This window comes from Amblyraja radiata, chromosome 2 (genome assembly GCF_010909765.2).
Source record: "Amblyraja radiata isolate CabotCenter1 chromosome 2, sAmbRad1.1.pri, whole genome shotgun sequence".
NCBI classification, from domain to species: Eukaryota; Metazoa; Chordata; class Chondrichthyes; order Rajiformes; family Rajidae; genus Amblyraja; species Amblyraja radiata.
The window spans coordinates 100,430,804-100,445,609 of NC_045957.1; the positions used below are offsets into that span (position 1 = coordinate 100,430,804).

General features: G+C 44.7%; 1 protein-coding gene across 2 annotated transcripts in view; it reads left to right on the plus strand.

Annotated features, from left to right (window-relative positions):
* Positions 1–14,806, plus strand: part of LOC116966099 (dynein heavy chain 5, axonemal-like) — a 350,576-nt gene that overhangs the window by 235,842 nt on the left and 99,928 nt on the right. For both annotated transcript variants that reach the window (XM_033012270.1, XM_033012280.1), the window contains 3 exons: positions 4,707–4,901; positions 12,272–12,427; positions 13,939–14,121. In XM_033012270.1, the coding sequence (XP_032868161.1) occupies positions 4,707–4,901; positions 12,272–12,427; positions 13,939–14,121 (534 nt within the window). The remainder of the gene's footprint in view (positions 1–4,706; positions 4,902–12,271; positions 12,428–13,938; positions 14,122–14,806) is intronic.

Here is a 14,806-nt window from a genome sequence, read left to right on the forward strand (position 1 = left end):
TACAAAACACACTGAAGTTATTCAATCTAGCTTCCTTCAAAGTGCCTCACAAACTCATGACCACTATCACCATGGAGGACAAGAGCAGCAGACACATGGAAACCCCATTACCTCCAGACCTCTCTTACAAAGTGCGCATCAATTGACTTGGAAATATTGCCAGTCTTTCATTGTAGCTGGATCCAAATCCTGGAACTCCTTACCCAATTGGCTGCTGTCTGGAGACATAAAGCCTCTAACAGATCACCCTTCAACCTCCTTCACTCAGGGGAAAACAGTCCCAGTCTTCAGTATGAAGAAGGGTCCCAATCTAGCGATGCTGCCTGACCCGCCAACAATTTGGTTTTTGCTCAAGATTCGTGCACCACTTCTTAGAACATAAAACATATAACATAGAACAGTACTATGAAAGAACAGGCTCTAAAGTCCACGATGCCAAAACCATCTCATAACTGCCTGCACATAATCCATAACTCCCCATTCCCTGCATATCCATTCGCCTATCCAAAGGTTCCAGGCATTTAACGCCCTTTGTTTTAAAAAAACCTGCCTTGCACATCTCCTTAAACTTTGCCCCTCTCACCTTTAAGCTATTCTCTCTAGTATTTAGTAATGACAATAAATTTGTATTGTATTGTATTGTATTGTATTGTATTGTATTGTATTTGATATTTCCATCCAGGGGAAAGGATTCTGACTGTCTACCATATCTATTCTTCTCATAATTTTATATGCTTAGTAGGTCTCCCTGCAACTTCCAACATTCCAAAGAAAGCAATCTAAATGTCAAACCACCTCCTGTATCTAATGCCCCCAATCCTGGCATCATTCGGCTAAACCTCCTCTGCATCATTTCCAAAGCCGCCACACCTTTCATGTAATGGAGCGACCAGAATTGCATGCAATACACCAAACACTGCTTAATTATTGTCCCTTAAACTGCATCATGACTTCCTGCTCATACACAATACCCCAACCTATACCACGAACAAAGCCATACTGACTGTCCTTAATTAACCCATTCGCTTCCAAGTGGGAGTAAATCCAATCCTGAAGAATCATAGAAACATAGAAAATAGGTGCTGGAGGAGGCCATTTGGCCCTTCGAGTCAGCATCGCCATTCATTGTGATCATGGCTGATCATCCACAATCATTAACCCATGCCTGCCTTAGACAATAGACAATAGGTGCAGGAGTAGGCCATTCGGCCCTTCGAGCCAGCACCGCCTTTCAATATTATCATGGCTGATCTTCCCCAATCAGTATCCCGTTCCTGCCTTCTCCCCATATCCCCTGACTCTGCTATCGTTAAGAGCCCTATCTAGCTCTCTCTTGAAAGTATCCAGAGAACCGGCCTCCAAAGCCCTCTGAGGCAGAGAATTCCACAGACTCACAACTCTCTATGAGAAAAAGTGTTTACTCACCTCCGTTCTAAATAGATGGTTGAGTTCTTCATTAGGATGGAGAGTGACATTGTTAATTCAGAAACAATGGTTCTGAACTTAAAGAAAGGTAACTTTGAGGGTATGAGACGTGAATTGGCCAAGATTGACTGGCAATTAATTCTAAAAGGGTTGACGGTGGATATGCAATGGAAGACATTTAAAAGACTGCATGGATGAACTACAAAAATTGTTCATCCCAGTTTGGCAAAAGAATAAATCAGGGAAGGTGGTGCATCCGTGGATAACAAGGGAAATCAGGGATAGTATCAAAGCGAAGGATGATGCGTACAAATTAGCCAGAAAAAGCAGCATACCGGAGGACTGGGAGAAATTCAGAGACCAGCAGAGGAGGACAAAGGGCTTAATTAGGAAAGGAAAAATAGATTATGAAAGAAAACTGGCAGGGAACATAAAAACTGACTGCAAAAGTTTTTATAGATATGTGAAAAGAAAGAGATTAGTTAAAACAAATGTAGGTCCCTTGCAGTCAGAAACGGGTGAGTTGATCATGGGGAACAAGGATATGGCGGACCAATTGAATAACTACTTTGGTTCCGTCTTCACTAAGGAAGACATAAATAATCTGCCGGAAATAGCAGGGGACCGCGGGTCAAAGGAGTTGGAGGAATTGAGTGAAATCCAGGTTAGCCGGGAAGTGGTGTTGGGTAAATTGAATGGATTAAAGGCCGATAAATCCCCAGGGCCAGATAGGCTGCATCCCAGAGTACTTAAGGAAGTAGCTCCAGAAATAGTGGATGCATTAGTAATAATCTTTCAAAACTCTTTAGATTCTGGAGTAGTTCCTGAGGATTGGCGGGTAGCAAACGTAACCCCACTTTTTAAGAAGGGAGGGAGAGAGAAAACGGGGAATTACAGACCAGTTAGTCTAACATCGGTAGTGGGGAAACTGCTAGAGTCAGTTATTAAAGATGGGATAGCAGCACATTTGGAAAGTGGTGAAATCATTGGACAAAGTCAGCATGGATTTACAAAAGGTAAATCATGTCTGACGAATCTTATAGAATTTTTCGAGGATGTAACTAGTAGCGTGGATAGGGGAGAACCAGTGGATGTGGTGTATCTGGACTTCCAGAAGGCTTTCGACAAGGTCCCACATAAGAGATTAGTTTACAAACTTAAAGCACACGGCATTGAGGGTTCAATATTGATGTGGATAGAGAACTGGCTGGCAAACAGGAAGCAAAGAGTAGGAGTAAACGGGTCCTTTTCACAATGACAGGCAGTGACTAGTGGGGTACCGCAAGGCTCAGTGTTGGGACCCCAGCTATTTACAATATATATTAATGATCTGGATGAGGGAATTGAAGGCAATATCTCCAAGTTTGCGGATGACACTAAGCTGGGGGGCAGTGTTAGCTGTGAGGAGGATGCTAGGAGACTGCAAGGTGACTTGGATAGGCTGGGTGAGTGGACAAATGTTTGGCAGATGCAGTATAATGTGGATAAATGTGAGGTTATCCATTTTGGTGGCAAAAACAGGAAAGCAGACTATTATCTAAATGGTGGCCGACTAGGAAAAGGGGAGATGCAGCGAGACCTGGGTGTCATGGCACACCAGTCATTGAAAGTAGGCATGCAGGTGCAGCAGGCAGTGAAGAAAGCGAATGGTATGTTAGCTTTCATAGCAAAAGGATTTGAGTATAGGAGCAGGGAGGTTCTACTGCAGTTGTACAGGGTCTTGGTGAGACCACACCTGGAGTATTGCGTACAGTTTTGGTCTCCAAATCTGAGGAAGGACATTATTGCCATAGAGGGAGTGCAGAGAAGGTTCACCAGACTGATTCCTGGGATGTCAGGACTGTCTTATGAAGAAAGACTGGATAGACTTGGTTTATACTCTCTAGAATTTAGGAGATTGAGAGGGGATCTTATAGAAACTTACAAAATTCTTAAGGGGTTGGACAGGCTAGATGCAGGAAGATTGCTCCCGATGTTGGTGAAGTCCAGGACAAGGGGTCACAGCTTAAGGATAAGGGGGAAATCCTTTAAAACCGAGATGAGAAGAACTTTTTTCACACAGAGAGTGGTGAATCTCTGGAACTCCCTGCCACAGAGGGTAGTCGAGGCCAGTTCATTGGCTATATTTAAGAGGGAGTTAGATGTGGCCCTGGTGGCTAAGGGGATCAGGGGGTATGGAGAGAAGGCAGGTAGAGGATACTGAGTTGGATGATCAGCCATGATCATATTGAATGGCGGTGCAGGCTCGAAGGGCCGAATGGCCTACTCCTGCACCTAATTTCTATGTTTCTATGTTTCTAAGACCCTTCTTCAGACTGATGTTAGGGGAGGGGGCGGGACGGGACAAAAATAAAATGTAGTATGAGGCAGTAAGACTAGTGGGAGAACTGAGAAGGGGATGGAAGAGAAAGCAAGGGCTATCTGAAGTTAGAGAAGTCTAAAGGGCCTGTCCCACTTAGGCGACATTTTAGGTGAGTGCAGGAGACTCTGCGCTCGCCACATGGTCGCCACATGTTCGCTGGTGGTCTCTGGTGAATCTCGTTCATGGTCGCGAGGAGTTCCTGCATTCTGGGAACTAGTCGTGGCCTCAGTATGGTTGCCGCAAATTTTTCAACATGTTGAAAAACTTTCTGCGACCAAAAATTGGTCGCCATGGAGAAAATCAATAATCTTGTAGTTGTAGGTGCCGTTGTAGTGGGGTCACCATGCAGTTATAGGTAGTTGAGGTAGTCGTTGGTAGTTTTAGTTAATCGCTCATTTAACCGGTCATTTTCATTGGCTCATTGGGGGAAAAAAACGTAAGCACGAGTTTTCAGAACCAAAGATAACTGACCGGTAATGTTAAATGCCTGCCGAACTTCACAGCTGTGTATCTCTGGCTTATTAAAAGTTGTCTGGTTTCTTAAAAGTGTCTCCACTCCTTCTCCCTCCTTCTCCCCTCCCCCCTCTTTTAAAGGACTTACCGCACACTGTGCTATCCATCTTAACCTTCCTGTTCATCGCGATGTGTGTCTGTATCACCTTGGCTTTGCACCGTGTGAATTTCAGACAGCGCTCCCCCCGCTTGCCCTGGCCCCCGCCTTTGCGATGTCTGTGTGTGTGTGTGTGTGTGTGTTCCACTCTGACTGTCGCCGTTCCAGTTCCCGATTTTTCAGACGACTGCCAGCAACTTGACAGTCGCCGGCAGTCGGCTGAAAAATCGCCTAAGTGGGACAGGCCCATTACTGTTTCTGACTACATTCTATCTGTTAACAACTTTCATTCCTTTCAATATATCTCAGGACATTAATCTAATCAACATGCTGGTTGATAATGCTACAATTGGTGAATGGAATCTCCAGGGTCTACCAAATGATGACCTGTCCATACAGAATGGCATCATTGTAACTAAAGCAACTAGGTACTCACTTCTGATTGATCCACAAGGACAAGGCAAAATCTGGATTAAAAATAAAGAAAAAGACAACGAGTTACAGGTAAGCGTGGATTTTATCCCCTACGTTTTGTGCTTAAATAATGAAAATTTTTAAATCTTCATAGCAAGATAAAGTTAGACATTTGAAATATTAAAGCATATATGTTCAGGCAACCGTTGTTTTTTAAAGACAACAGTCATACTGACCAACATTTATCCTTTACCAAGCATTATAAAATGTACATGGTGCCATTGCTATTAGTGACATTTTATCTTATGCCAGACAGCTGTCATATTTTCTCTGTGTGACAGGAATTGTGTATAAAGCTATTAATTGTCTGTCAAGCTTTCTTAGATATATTTAGAGTCATGATAAAGAATTGTATAAATGAAAGTCCCAAACCTAGAAATTGAATCACATGTGCCATGTTTAATGCACTTTGCATCCATATTCAATGAAAATTGAAATGTTCTTGAAAATCAGGGATTGCATGTGATTTATTTTTCAAGGCTTCCTGCAGATCCTTCAACCTATCACACACAATAATCTATCACTCATGCTAAAATGAGCTTTTCACAGTGCTTGTCAAAATTGTTTGAATATTTTGAACAGTGACTGCCCAAGCTAGTGTTTCCACTTTGAAGTTCTGGTTGTCCGTGTAATTTTAGGGAAATTAAATAATTTCGGGAACTTGCCGCATCCGGCCTGTGGGATGGTTTGGGGAAAAAAAAGTTTATTTACGACCTGTGCAGTTGGGGGAGGCCCATCAGCTGTGTCACAATTGAAAATGGAGTCAGGGGTGTCAAACTACATGCGAAGGGGTTCAATCTGACCCGCGGGATGATTTGGAAAAAAAAGGAGTGCCCGCTTTTCCGAGCTCAGAGCTGTGGTCTCTGCCCTTCCGGTCCATCACCTCCATCCGTGGTGTTGGAGCCTCGTCGCTGGTCAGCCTGGCGTCCAGGGAGCAGGTCCGCTGCTGGTGGTCCAGGGAGACCGTTCTCCCGTCGCCGGGCGGGAGTGGGAACGACTGACTCTGAACCTAGTCCTGGCAGCGGCAGTGACCCGACACCAGGCGCTGCTGCGGCCAAGGGCTCCCGCCTCCCCCCCGCCGTGGGCCCTCCAATGCTGTGAGGGAGGGAGGGGAGAGAGGGAGGGGAGAGAAGGGGAGGAGGGAGGGGTAGGGAGGGAGAGAGAGAGGGGGGGGAGGGAAGGGAGAGGGGGAGGAGGGAGGGGGTGGGGGCGGGAGGAAGCGGAGGGGGGAGGAGGGAGAGAGATGGGGGGGAGGAGAGGGGAGAGGGGGAGATGGTAGGGGAACAGGTAGGGGGAAGAGGGAGGGGGGAGGGGCAGAGGGAGGGTGCTGTCACAACCCAGTACAGGTGCACAACCTTTTATCCGAAAACCTTGGGACCAGACACTTTTCGTAATTCGGAATTTGTCGGCCTTCGGAATGGAAATTTTTTAGCGTAGATTTTAATGGCTGGCTCAGTGGTAGAGTGCTCGGCTCATATCCGCAAGGTCGCGAGTTTGCGCCTTGATCCCGGCAGTTCCTCGGTCGCGAGTTTGAGTCTTCAATGTAGTTTTTTCTTGCAGAATAAATGTCTGTATGAAATGCAGTGTGTTGAATGAATTCCTGAATTTGTAAATGTGACCGCAGCATTGAATCACCTCTCGAACTCATGTCACCCTAGCGGGGCTACATGCCCTTAGGCAGCCTAAGGCGACATTTTCACACTCTTATATCCGTGTGCAGCATAGGCGACGTGCGTTTGGCGCCAAATGTGAGCTTTGGCGTGCCATGTTTAGCGCCAAACGTGAGCTTTGGTGAGCTTTGGTGTGCAGACGACATCCTGGAAAAAATGTCCGGTTTCTTCCAGGTAGGCGATATACCCTCCCGGGCAATATACCCTCCACTTCTCTTTTATGAAGGGGATTTAGTTCCCCTTTCTTCCAGGACCGACCGGAGGTTCCGCTGTCACCTCTGCGGGCCACCCTCGGTGAACGCTCACTCAACTTTGTCTTGGGATTCCTACTCTCCCGCGCAATGTACCCTCACCTTCTCTTTTATGAATGGGGATTTAGTTCCCCTTTCTTCGAGGACCGACCGGAGGTTCTGCTGTCACCTCTGCGGGCCGCCCTCGGTGAACGTCCTGTCTCTCTGTCCCTGGGATAGTAGGGGGCGATCAAACAGCACAATACCCCCCTCCCCCTCCAACTCCAGAGAAATCCGCTCCCCGATGGGCCGCTACGGCGACAAGTGGCAGTTCGCCCACAGCCCGAGCTGCGCGACCCCAAGAACAAGGCGTACCTTGCCCACCATCAGCTTCTGCCCATACGGGGAGAGTGTTCCTCTGGAGCTGGAGCGGGGCTGGGCTGGAGTTGCTGATGTGGGATCTCCGTGCTTGCAATGGGCCTGGGGGTCGGTGTCCTGATGAGGGGGCTGTGGGCGAACTGCCACTTGTCGCCGTAGCGGCCCATCGGGGAGCGGCTTCTGGTGGTCCTGACGTCTCCGGCCAGTTTGCAGTTTTCCTCTGGAGTTGGAACGGGGCTGAGCTGCTGCTGGCTGTGGGTCTCTGGGATCTCCGTGCTTGCAGTGGGCCTGGGGGTCAGTGTCCCGTTGGTCCTGACGTCTCCGGTGACTGGCACTGACCTGCTGGCATCGCCGACATGAAGACAGTGCAAAGCCACCGCGCCGGTGCAATGGGCGGGGAGCTGGAAAGGGGAGGGAAGGGGTCACACACATGGCCGGGAAGCAGAGGGGTGTAGGTGGGGTGAAACTGAAGGGAGCGACAATCTGCTGCTGCCTGCCCGCTGAGTTAAAAAGTTCCCACGCAAGACACACGATACACTGTGTATCGTGAGTCTACCGTGGGAACGTTTTAACTCAGCGGGCAGGCAGCAGCATATCGTCAATTATTAACCCTCCCGCGCAATATACCCTCACCTTCTCTTTTATGAATGGGGATTTAGTTCCCCTTTCTTCGAGGACCGACCGGAGGTTCCGCTGTCACCTCTGCGGGCCGCCCTCGGTGAACGTTTTCAAGGACCTTTCTTCAAGGACCGAAAAAATGTCCGCTATTCGGAGCTTTTCGTTATTTGGATCTTCGGATAAAAGTTTGTGCACCTGTAGTTTAGTTTGAGGCTAATTAGAGGCTGACTGTGTTCACTGTCTGAGTTTGATTTCTGGAAGCAGACTAATAAAAATTAGGTGCAGTGTGTAGCCAACATTTACAGTTTGTTTAATTAGGTCTACATTTGTGTCGGCTAATGTTTGATTTCAAATGGATTATTAATGGAAAGACTGTGGCTCCCAAAACAATCTTAGCCAAAATAGCATTGTTTTTTCTCTCTCTCATCGCAACTTTCTTGTAGCCTACGACTGTGTTAATACCAATCATAAAATAATGCTTGCGAGGCAATTTTTACATAAGTTTCACAGTTGTTGGTGGGTCTTTCATCAGATTTTAAGGAGCTGTCACATGTCTGAATGTGTGACCCCTTAAAACTCAATGTGAGTGATGAAGAACATCACATATCACTATGTAAAGTGTATACTGGGGTAAAGGCCTCAAGACCAATTCAAAGTATTAGTGACAAAGTTGGGGCAGACCAACATGACATTACATTGTTCCAGAATCACTGCAAGCAGTTTCTCATGGAATGTGTGAAACAGATCCAGCACAGATTCAGCAATCTTCGGGAACTGATTTCCTGAGATGTCTAGACCCAGCAGTAGCATACAATCTGACTATACCACCCTTTGCACCATTGTACCAAAAACTGCCTTACCTGATGGAAGTTGCATCAGTTCAAGATGTTGACACTGAATGGAGGACACACTCCAAGCACCCCACTTTGAATGGCAGTTTGTCAGTACAGGAGTATTGGAGAGGAGTATTCACACAGAAAGATGCCTGTGGAAACGAAGTGCAACCAAATTTGAGCAAAATAATCAGTGTGTTGCTGTCATTTCCTTTCGTAAATGCTGCTGTTGAAAGGGTTTTCAGCCAACTCAAGCTGATAACGGATGACCAGACGACAAATCTAAAACAAGAGAGCTTGTTTGGACTGCTGTTAACAAAACTAACATTTCACAAGAATGGACAACAGCAAGCTGCAAAGTTGGATCCTTACAAGGACATTCTCAAACTACATGCCATGATGCAGGCTAATGCAGATGCAGTTGAACTTCGCAGGAAATTCATGGTTGAGTTCTGCATGTAAATTGTTAAGTTATGAAATGTATTATTTTTTCAGTTCATCTTTCATACAATCCAAAGTTAATTTCCCTGTACATGTACTGTACAGTAGCTGCATGTTACATAAAGTGTCTGAACCAAAGACCAATAAAGAGTCAATGAGTGAACAGTCAATGACCTTAGGTAGACAAAAATGCTGGAGAAACTCAGCGGGTGAGGCAGCATCTATGGAGCGAAAGAAATAGGCAACGTTTCGGATCGAGACTCTTCTTCAGACTAATTGGCATGAGCCTCATTTAGTGCAGAATTGTTTCTGGCATGGACCTGGATCTTTGCTTTACCAGTGTGTTGGCTGAAGCATTTCCAACGTGTATATTATACATTACAATGGATGCTTAAGTATCCACTTGTATCTGTAAAACATATGGTGTCAAATCATTTTCTATTAATCTCTCTCCAGCTGTACATAATAGTTATGTTATTTCCCAATCACTGTAGATATTTCAGGAATTATTAATTCTACTTTTGTATTAATTTTTCTGAATATCTCTCATTCAAACTTCCAAGCAATTACAAGTAATTTAATAACTTTGATAATGGAGTATAAATATTTAATAAACAGTGCCATCTTCATTGTGCGAATAATGTGCCAGATATCTTTCTCTTGTGCCATATGATTCCATGAATCAGTTTTAAGAAAATGGAGACTTCCTGAGAGACTTTTACATTCATTTGCTTGTACATTTGTCAGCTTGTTGAGTTTGAAAATGTATTCATTGAAATCACATTCAGTTTCCATGTATAAGCCCACAAAACGTACAAATAATTGATTTGGTGACCAGTTTAGAAGTGTAACATAAATTGCTGGGAAATTGAAACACATAGTATGCGAAAAGATGGTTCGAAAAAGAGTGAAAATCAGAAAATACTGCAGATTCTGGAAATCTAAAATAGAGTCATAGTCATACAGTGTGGAAACAGACCCTTTGGCCCAACTTTCCAACACTGAACAACATGTCCCATTTGCACGAGCCCCATCTGTCTACCTTTTGGGCCATATCCCTCTAAATGAAAACAGAACATTCTGTAAATATTTCGTATTTGTGAGGAAGGAAACTAAGTTAACTTTTCAGGTCAAAGACCCTTTGTCAGAACTGGGAAGGAGACAAAATACCCTTGTATAACTGCAGGGATGATAGGGGGAGGGGGTATTTCTGATACGTGCCAAGATACTCATCCAGACTACTCCAGAGTATCTGCATACTCCCATTTGTGTGCATCTGGTCCAAATCCCTCTAAAGTTTTCCTGCTCATGTATCGACAGGGATACATGGCTTGACTTCCCATAAGGCAACACTTTAAACTTTGTCATTCCTCAGCCCACTAGCCCAGTTGATCATAATCCCACTGTAATTCTAGATAACGATTTTCACGGTCTACTGGGATGCACCGCAAGTTGACTTGGCGACTGCTCTGTCCAAGAACGCAAGAAATAGCAGAAAGTTGTGGATGTAGCCCAGTTCATCACACAGCCCAGCCCTACCCTCATTGACTACATCTACATTTCACATTGCCTCTGAAAAGCAAGTTACATAATCAAAGGACCATTTACACCCCTGTCATTCTCTCTTATCCGCTCGGGCAGAAGATATTAAAGCTTGAAAGCACATACCACCAAATTCAAGAACAGCTTCTTCCCCGCTGTTATCAGACAATATGGTCCTTTCAAAACCTAAGAGTATACCACCAATCTCCCAATCTACCTCATTGCAGCCTTTGCACTTTTGTATCTGCATTTTCTCATTAGAAACATAGAAACATAGAAATTAGGTGCAGGAGTAGGCCATTCGGCCCTTCGAGCCTGCACCGCCATTCAATATGATCATGGCTGTAATGCTGTAGCATTGTAACGCTATTTTGTACCTGGTATATTTTTCTATGCACTATGATATGATTGTATCACTGTATCTTGGTCCACATGACGATATAAACCAATAACAATACCAAAAAGAAGGTAGGAGTTGTAAAAGGCAAAAGTAGGAAGATAGATTTAGCAGGTAAGGCTGGGCATGTCTTCCATTCCCAGATGAAGTAAAAAAGGCAGATTAAAATCTCCACAGCAAGCTGAGCTGCTTTCTTCATTCTTCAGGGAACGGGGGTTCCCCTCCTCCACCATAGATGAGGCTCGCACCAGGGTCTCTTCCACACCCCGCAACACTGCTCTCTCTCCCCATCCCCGCACTCGCAACAAGGGCAGAGTCCCCCTAGTCCTCACCTTTCACCCCTCCAGCCGTCACATACAACAAATAATCCTCCGTCATTTTCGCCTCCTCCAACGTGACCCCACCACTCGCCACATCTTCCCAACTCCCCCCATGTCTGCCTTCCGCAAAGACCGTTCCCTCCGCAACTCCCTTGTCAATTCTTCCCTTCCCTCCCGTACCACCCCCTCCCCGGGCACTTTCCGTTGCAAGCGCAAGAAATGCAACACCTGTCCCTTTACCTTCCCCCTCGACTCCATTCAAGGACCCAAGCAGTCGTTCCAGGTGTGACAGGTTCACCTGTATCTCCTCCAACCTCATCTACTGCATCCGCTGCTCTAGATGTCAGCTGATCTACATCGGTGAGACTAAGCGGAGGTTGGGCGATCGTTTCGCCGAACACCTCCGTTCGGTCCGCAAGAACCCACCTGACCTCCCGGTGGCTCAGCACTTCAACTCCCCCTCCCATTCCCAATCCGACCTCTCTGTCCTGGGTCTCCTCCATTGCCAGAGTGAGCAACACTGGAAATTGGAGGAACAGCACCTCATATTCCACTTGGGGAGTCTGCATCCTGCGGGCATGAACATTGAATTCTCCCAATTTTGTTAGCCCTTGCTGTCTCCTCCCCTTCCTCAGCCCTCGGGCTGTCTCCTCCCATCCCCCAGCCCTCGGGCTCCTCCTCCTCCTTTTTCCTTCCTTCTCCCCGCCACCCCCTATCAGTCTGAAGAAGGGTTTCGGCCCGAAACGTTACCTATTTCCTTCGCTCCATAGATGCTGCTGCACCCGCTGAGTTTCTCCAGCATTTTTGTGTACCTGCTTTGCAAGATGTTGTCCTGACAGGATGTGTTTATCCATTATCTTGCATGCCTTAATTTTCTTTCGCTGCTTTTGGAATATGCTTCAATTTCATCTTAATTTTGCCTGATAATTTGCAATAAGTTAACTGAATAATTAAAAAATCTGTATCCTCAGATAACATCGTTAAACCATAAGTACTTCAGGACACATCTGGAGGATTGTCTTTCTTTGGGGCGCCCTCTACTAATGGAGGATATAGGGGAGGAGTTGGATCCTGCTCTTGACAATGTGTTGGAAAAGAACTTTATTAAATCAGGATCAACTTACAAAGTAAGATACTATTTAAAGAAAATGGATGCATTTAAAAATGCAAAATATACTCAATGAGTATTTTATATTTCTAAAATCATGAATGCACCTCATTCAAATAATTGATTTTTAAAACATTTGGTTCACTGGATGACTCTTAAGTTTGACTGACAAAGGATTATTATGCTAGAATGGCATGTTAAATAATTTAATTGGCAGTGATTAAGATTGTGCAGTCATTAGTGTGGTTAAGCTTCATTTCAAATTATGAAATTAAACTACACTGTTGGAATTCTCATTTGATGGTGGCTGCAATGCTTTTCAAACTCAGCACAGTCTACTCGATCTAACTTGTAGTTTATGCCTTTGTATGAAGGATTAAAATGTTTTATTAGCCTTAATTGAACTAATTTGATACATTGTACCTTACATTTTTTACAAAAGCTATCCAAATAATTGCAGATAAACAGACGTAGAAACATAGAAACATAGAAAATAGGTGCAGGAGTAGGCCATTCGGCCCTTCGAGCCTGCACCGCCATTCAATATGATCATGGCTGATCATCCAACTCAGTATCCTGTACCTGCCTTCTCTCCATACCCCCGATCCCTTTAGCCACAAGGGCCACATCTAACTCCCTCTTAAATATAGCCAATGAACTGGCCTCAACTACCTTCTGTGGCAGAGAATTCCACAGATTCACCACTCTCTGTGTGAAAAATGTTTTTCTCATCTCGGTCCTAAAAGATTTCCCCCTTATCCTTAAACTGTGACCCCTTGTTCTGGACTTCCCCAACATCGGGAACAATCTTCCTGCATCTAGCCTGTCCAACCCCTTAAGAATTTTGTAAGTTTCTATAATATCCCCCCTCAATCTTCTAAATTCTTGCGAGTACAAGCCGAGTCTATCCAGTCTTTCTTCATATGAAAGTCCTGACATCCCAGGAATCATTCTGGTGAACCTTCTCTGTACTCCCTCTATGGCAAGAATGTCTTTCCTCAAACTGTACGCAATACTCCAGGTGTGATCTCACCAAGACCCTGTACAACAGCAGTAGAACCTCCCTGCTCCTATACTCAAATCCTTTTACTATGAATGCTAACATACACACAAGAGTGAATGCACAGTCTTTCTCCCATGTTAGGGTCAGAGGAAAATATTTAATAGGAACATGGAGGGACAACTTTTTCCCATAGAGGGTGGCATTTATATGGAATGAACTGCCAGAGAAAGTAGTTAAGGCAGATACAATACCCACATATAAAAAATATTTTGGACAAAGGCTGAGAAAGGCTCAGAGGGATATGGGTAAATGTGGGCAAATGCAACTAGCTTAGATGGGGTATTTTGTTCAACATAAATGAGATGGGCCAATGGGCCTGTTTCTATGCTGTATGAATCTATGATATCTCAAAGCCATGCCTGTATATCTGAAATAATGTAGGTAGTTTTATAACTTTGTATTTTAAATTTACTGATATGGAAACAAATAAATGAGTGTCATTATATCTGGTGGTTCTTTCATGTTAGGTGAAAGTTGGTGACAAAGAAGTTGATGTGATGTTGGGATTTACTCTGTATATCACCACCAAGTTGGCGAATCCTGCTTACACTCCCGAAATCAGTGCTAAAACTGCCATTATCGACTTTACTGTCACAATGAAAGGATTAGAAGACCAGCTTCTTGGTCGAGTGATCCTAATTGAAAAACAGGTAGGTAAAGTAAAAAATGGTTACAATGATTCAAGGACACCAAAATACATCCTGTTGTACTGCTTATATACTTTTTTCAAGCCCCAATTCCTTAAACTACAAGGAAAGTCCTAGCTGTTCCCTTTTTCAAGGACTGTCATATCGTTCTCATGTGTTGTGATGACCAGAAGTGGAGTCAATATCGCCGTAGTGACCGAATCAATGCGTTGGAAAAGTTTAACATCACGGTAGTGCGGCACAGTAGCATAGCGGTAGAGCTACTGCCTTACAGCGCCAGTGACCCGGGTTCGATCCTGATTACAGGTGCTTGTCTGTACAGAGTTTGTATGTTCTCCCTGTGACCTGCATGAGTTTTCTCTGTGATCTTTGGTTTCCTCTCACACAAGACGTACAAGTTTGTAGGTTCATTGGCTTGGTTATAAATATAAAATTGTCCCTAGTTGTGTGTAGGGTAGTGTTAATGTGTGGGGATCGCTGGTCGGTGTACACTCAGTGGGCCGAAGGGCCTGTTTCAATGCTGTATCTCTAAATTAAACGAAACTAAACTTCCCCACTTTCCTAATTTGTGCCTCAATTATGGACCCCAAATCTTAAATTAACCCCTTACACAACACATCTGGTCACTTTTTAAGTTTTATGTACATTTGTAGGCAGATCCTTCAGTTATTAGACATTGTTTAGTAAT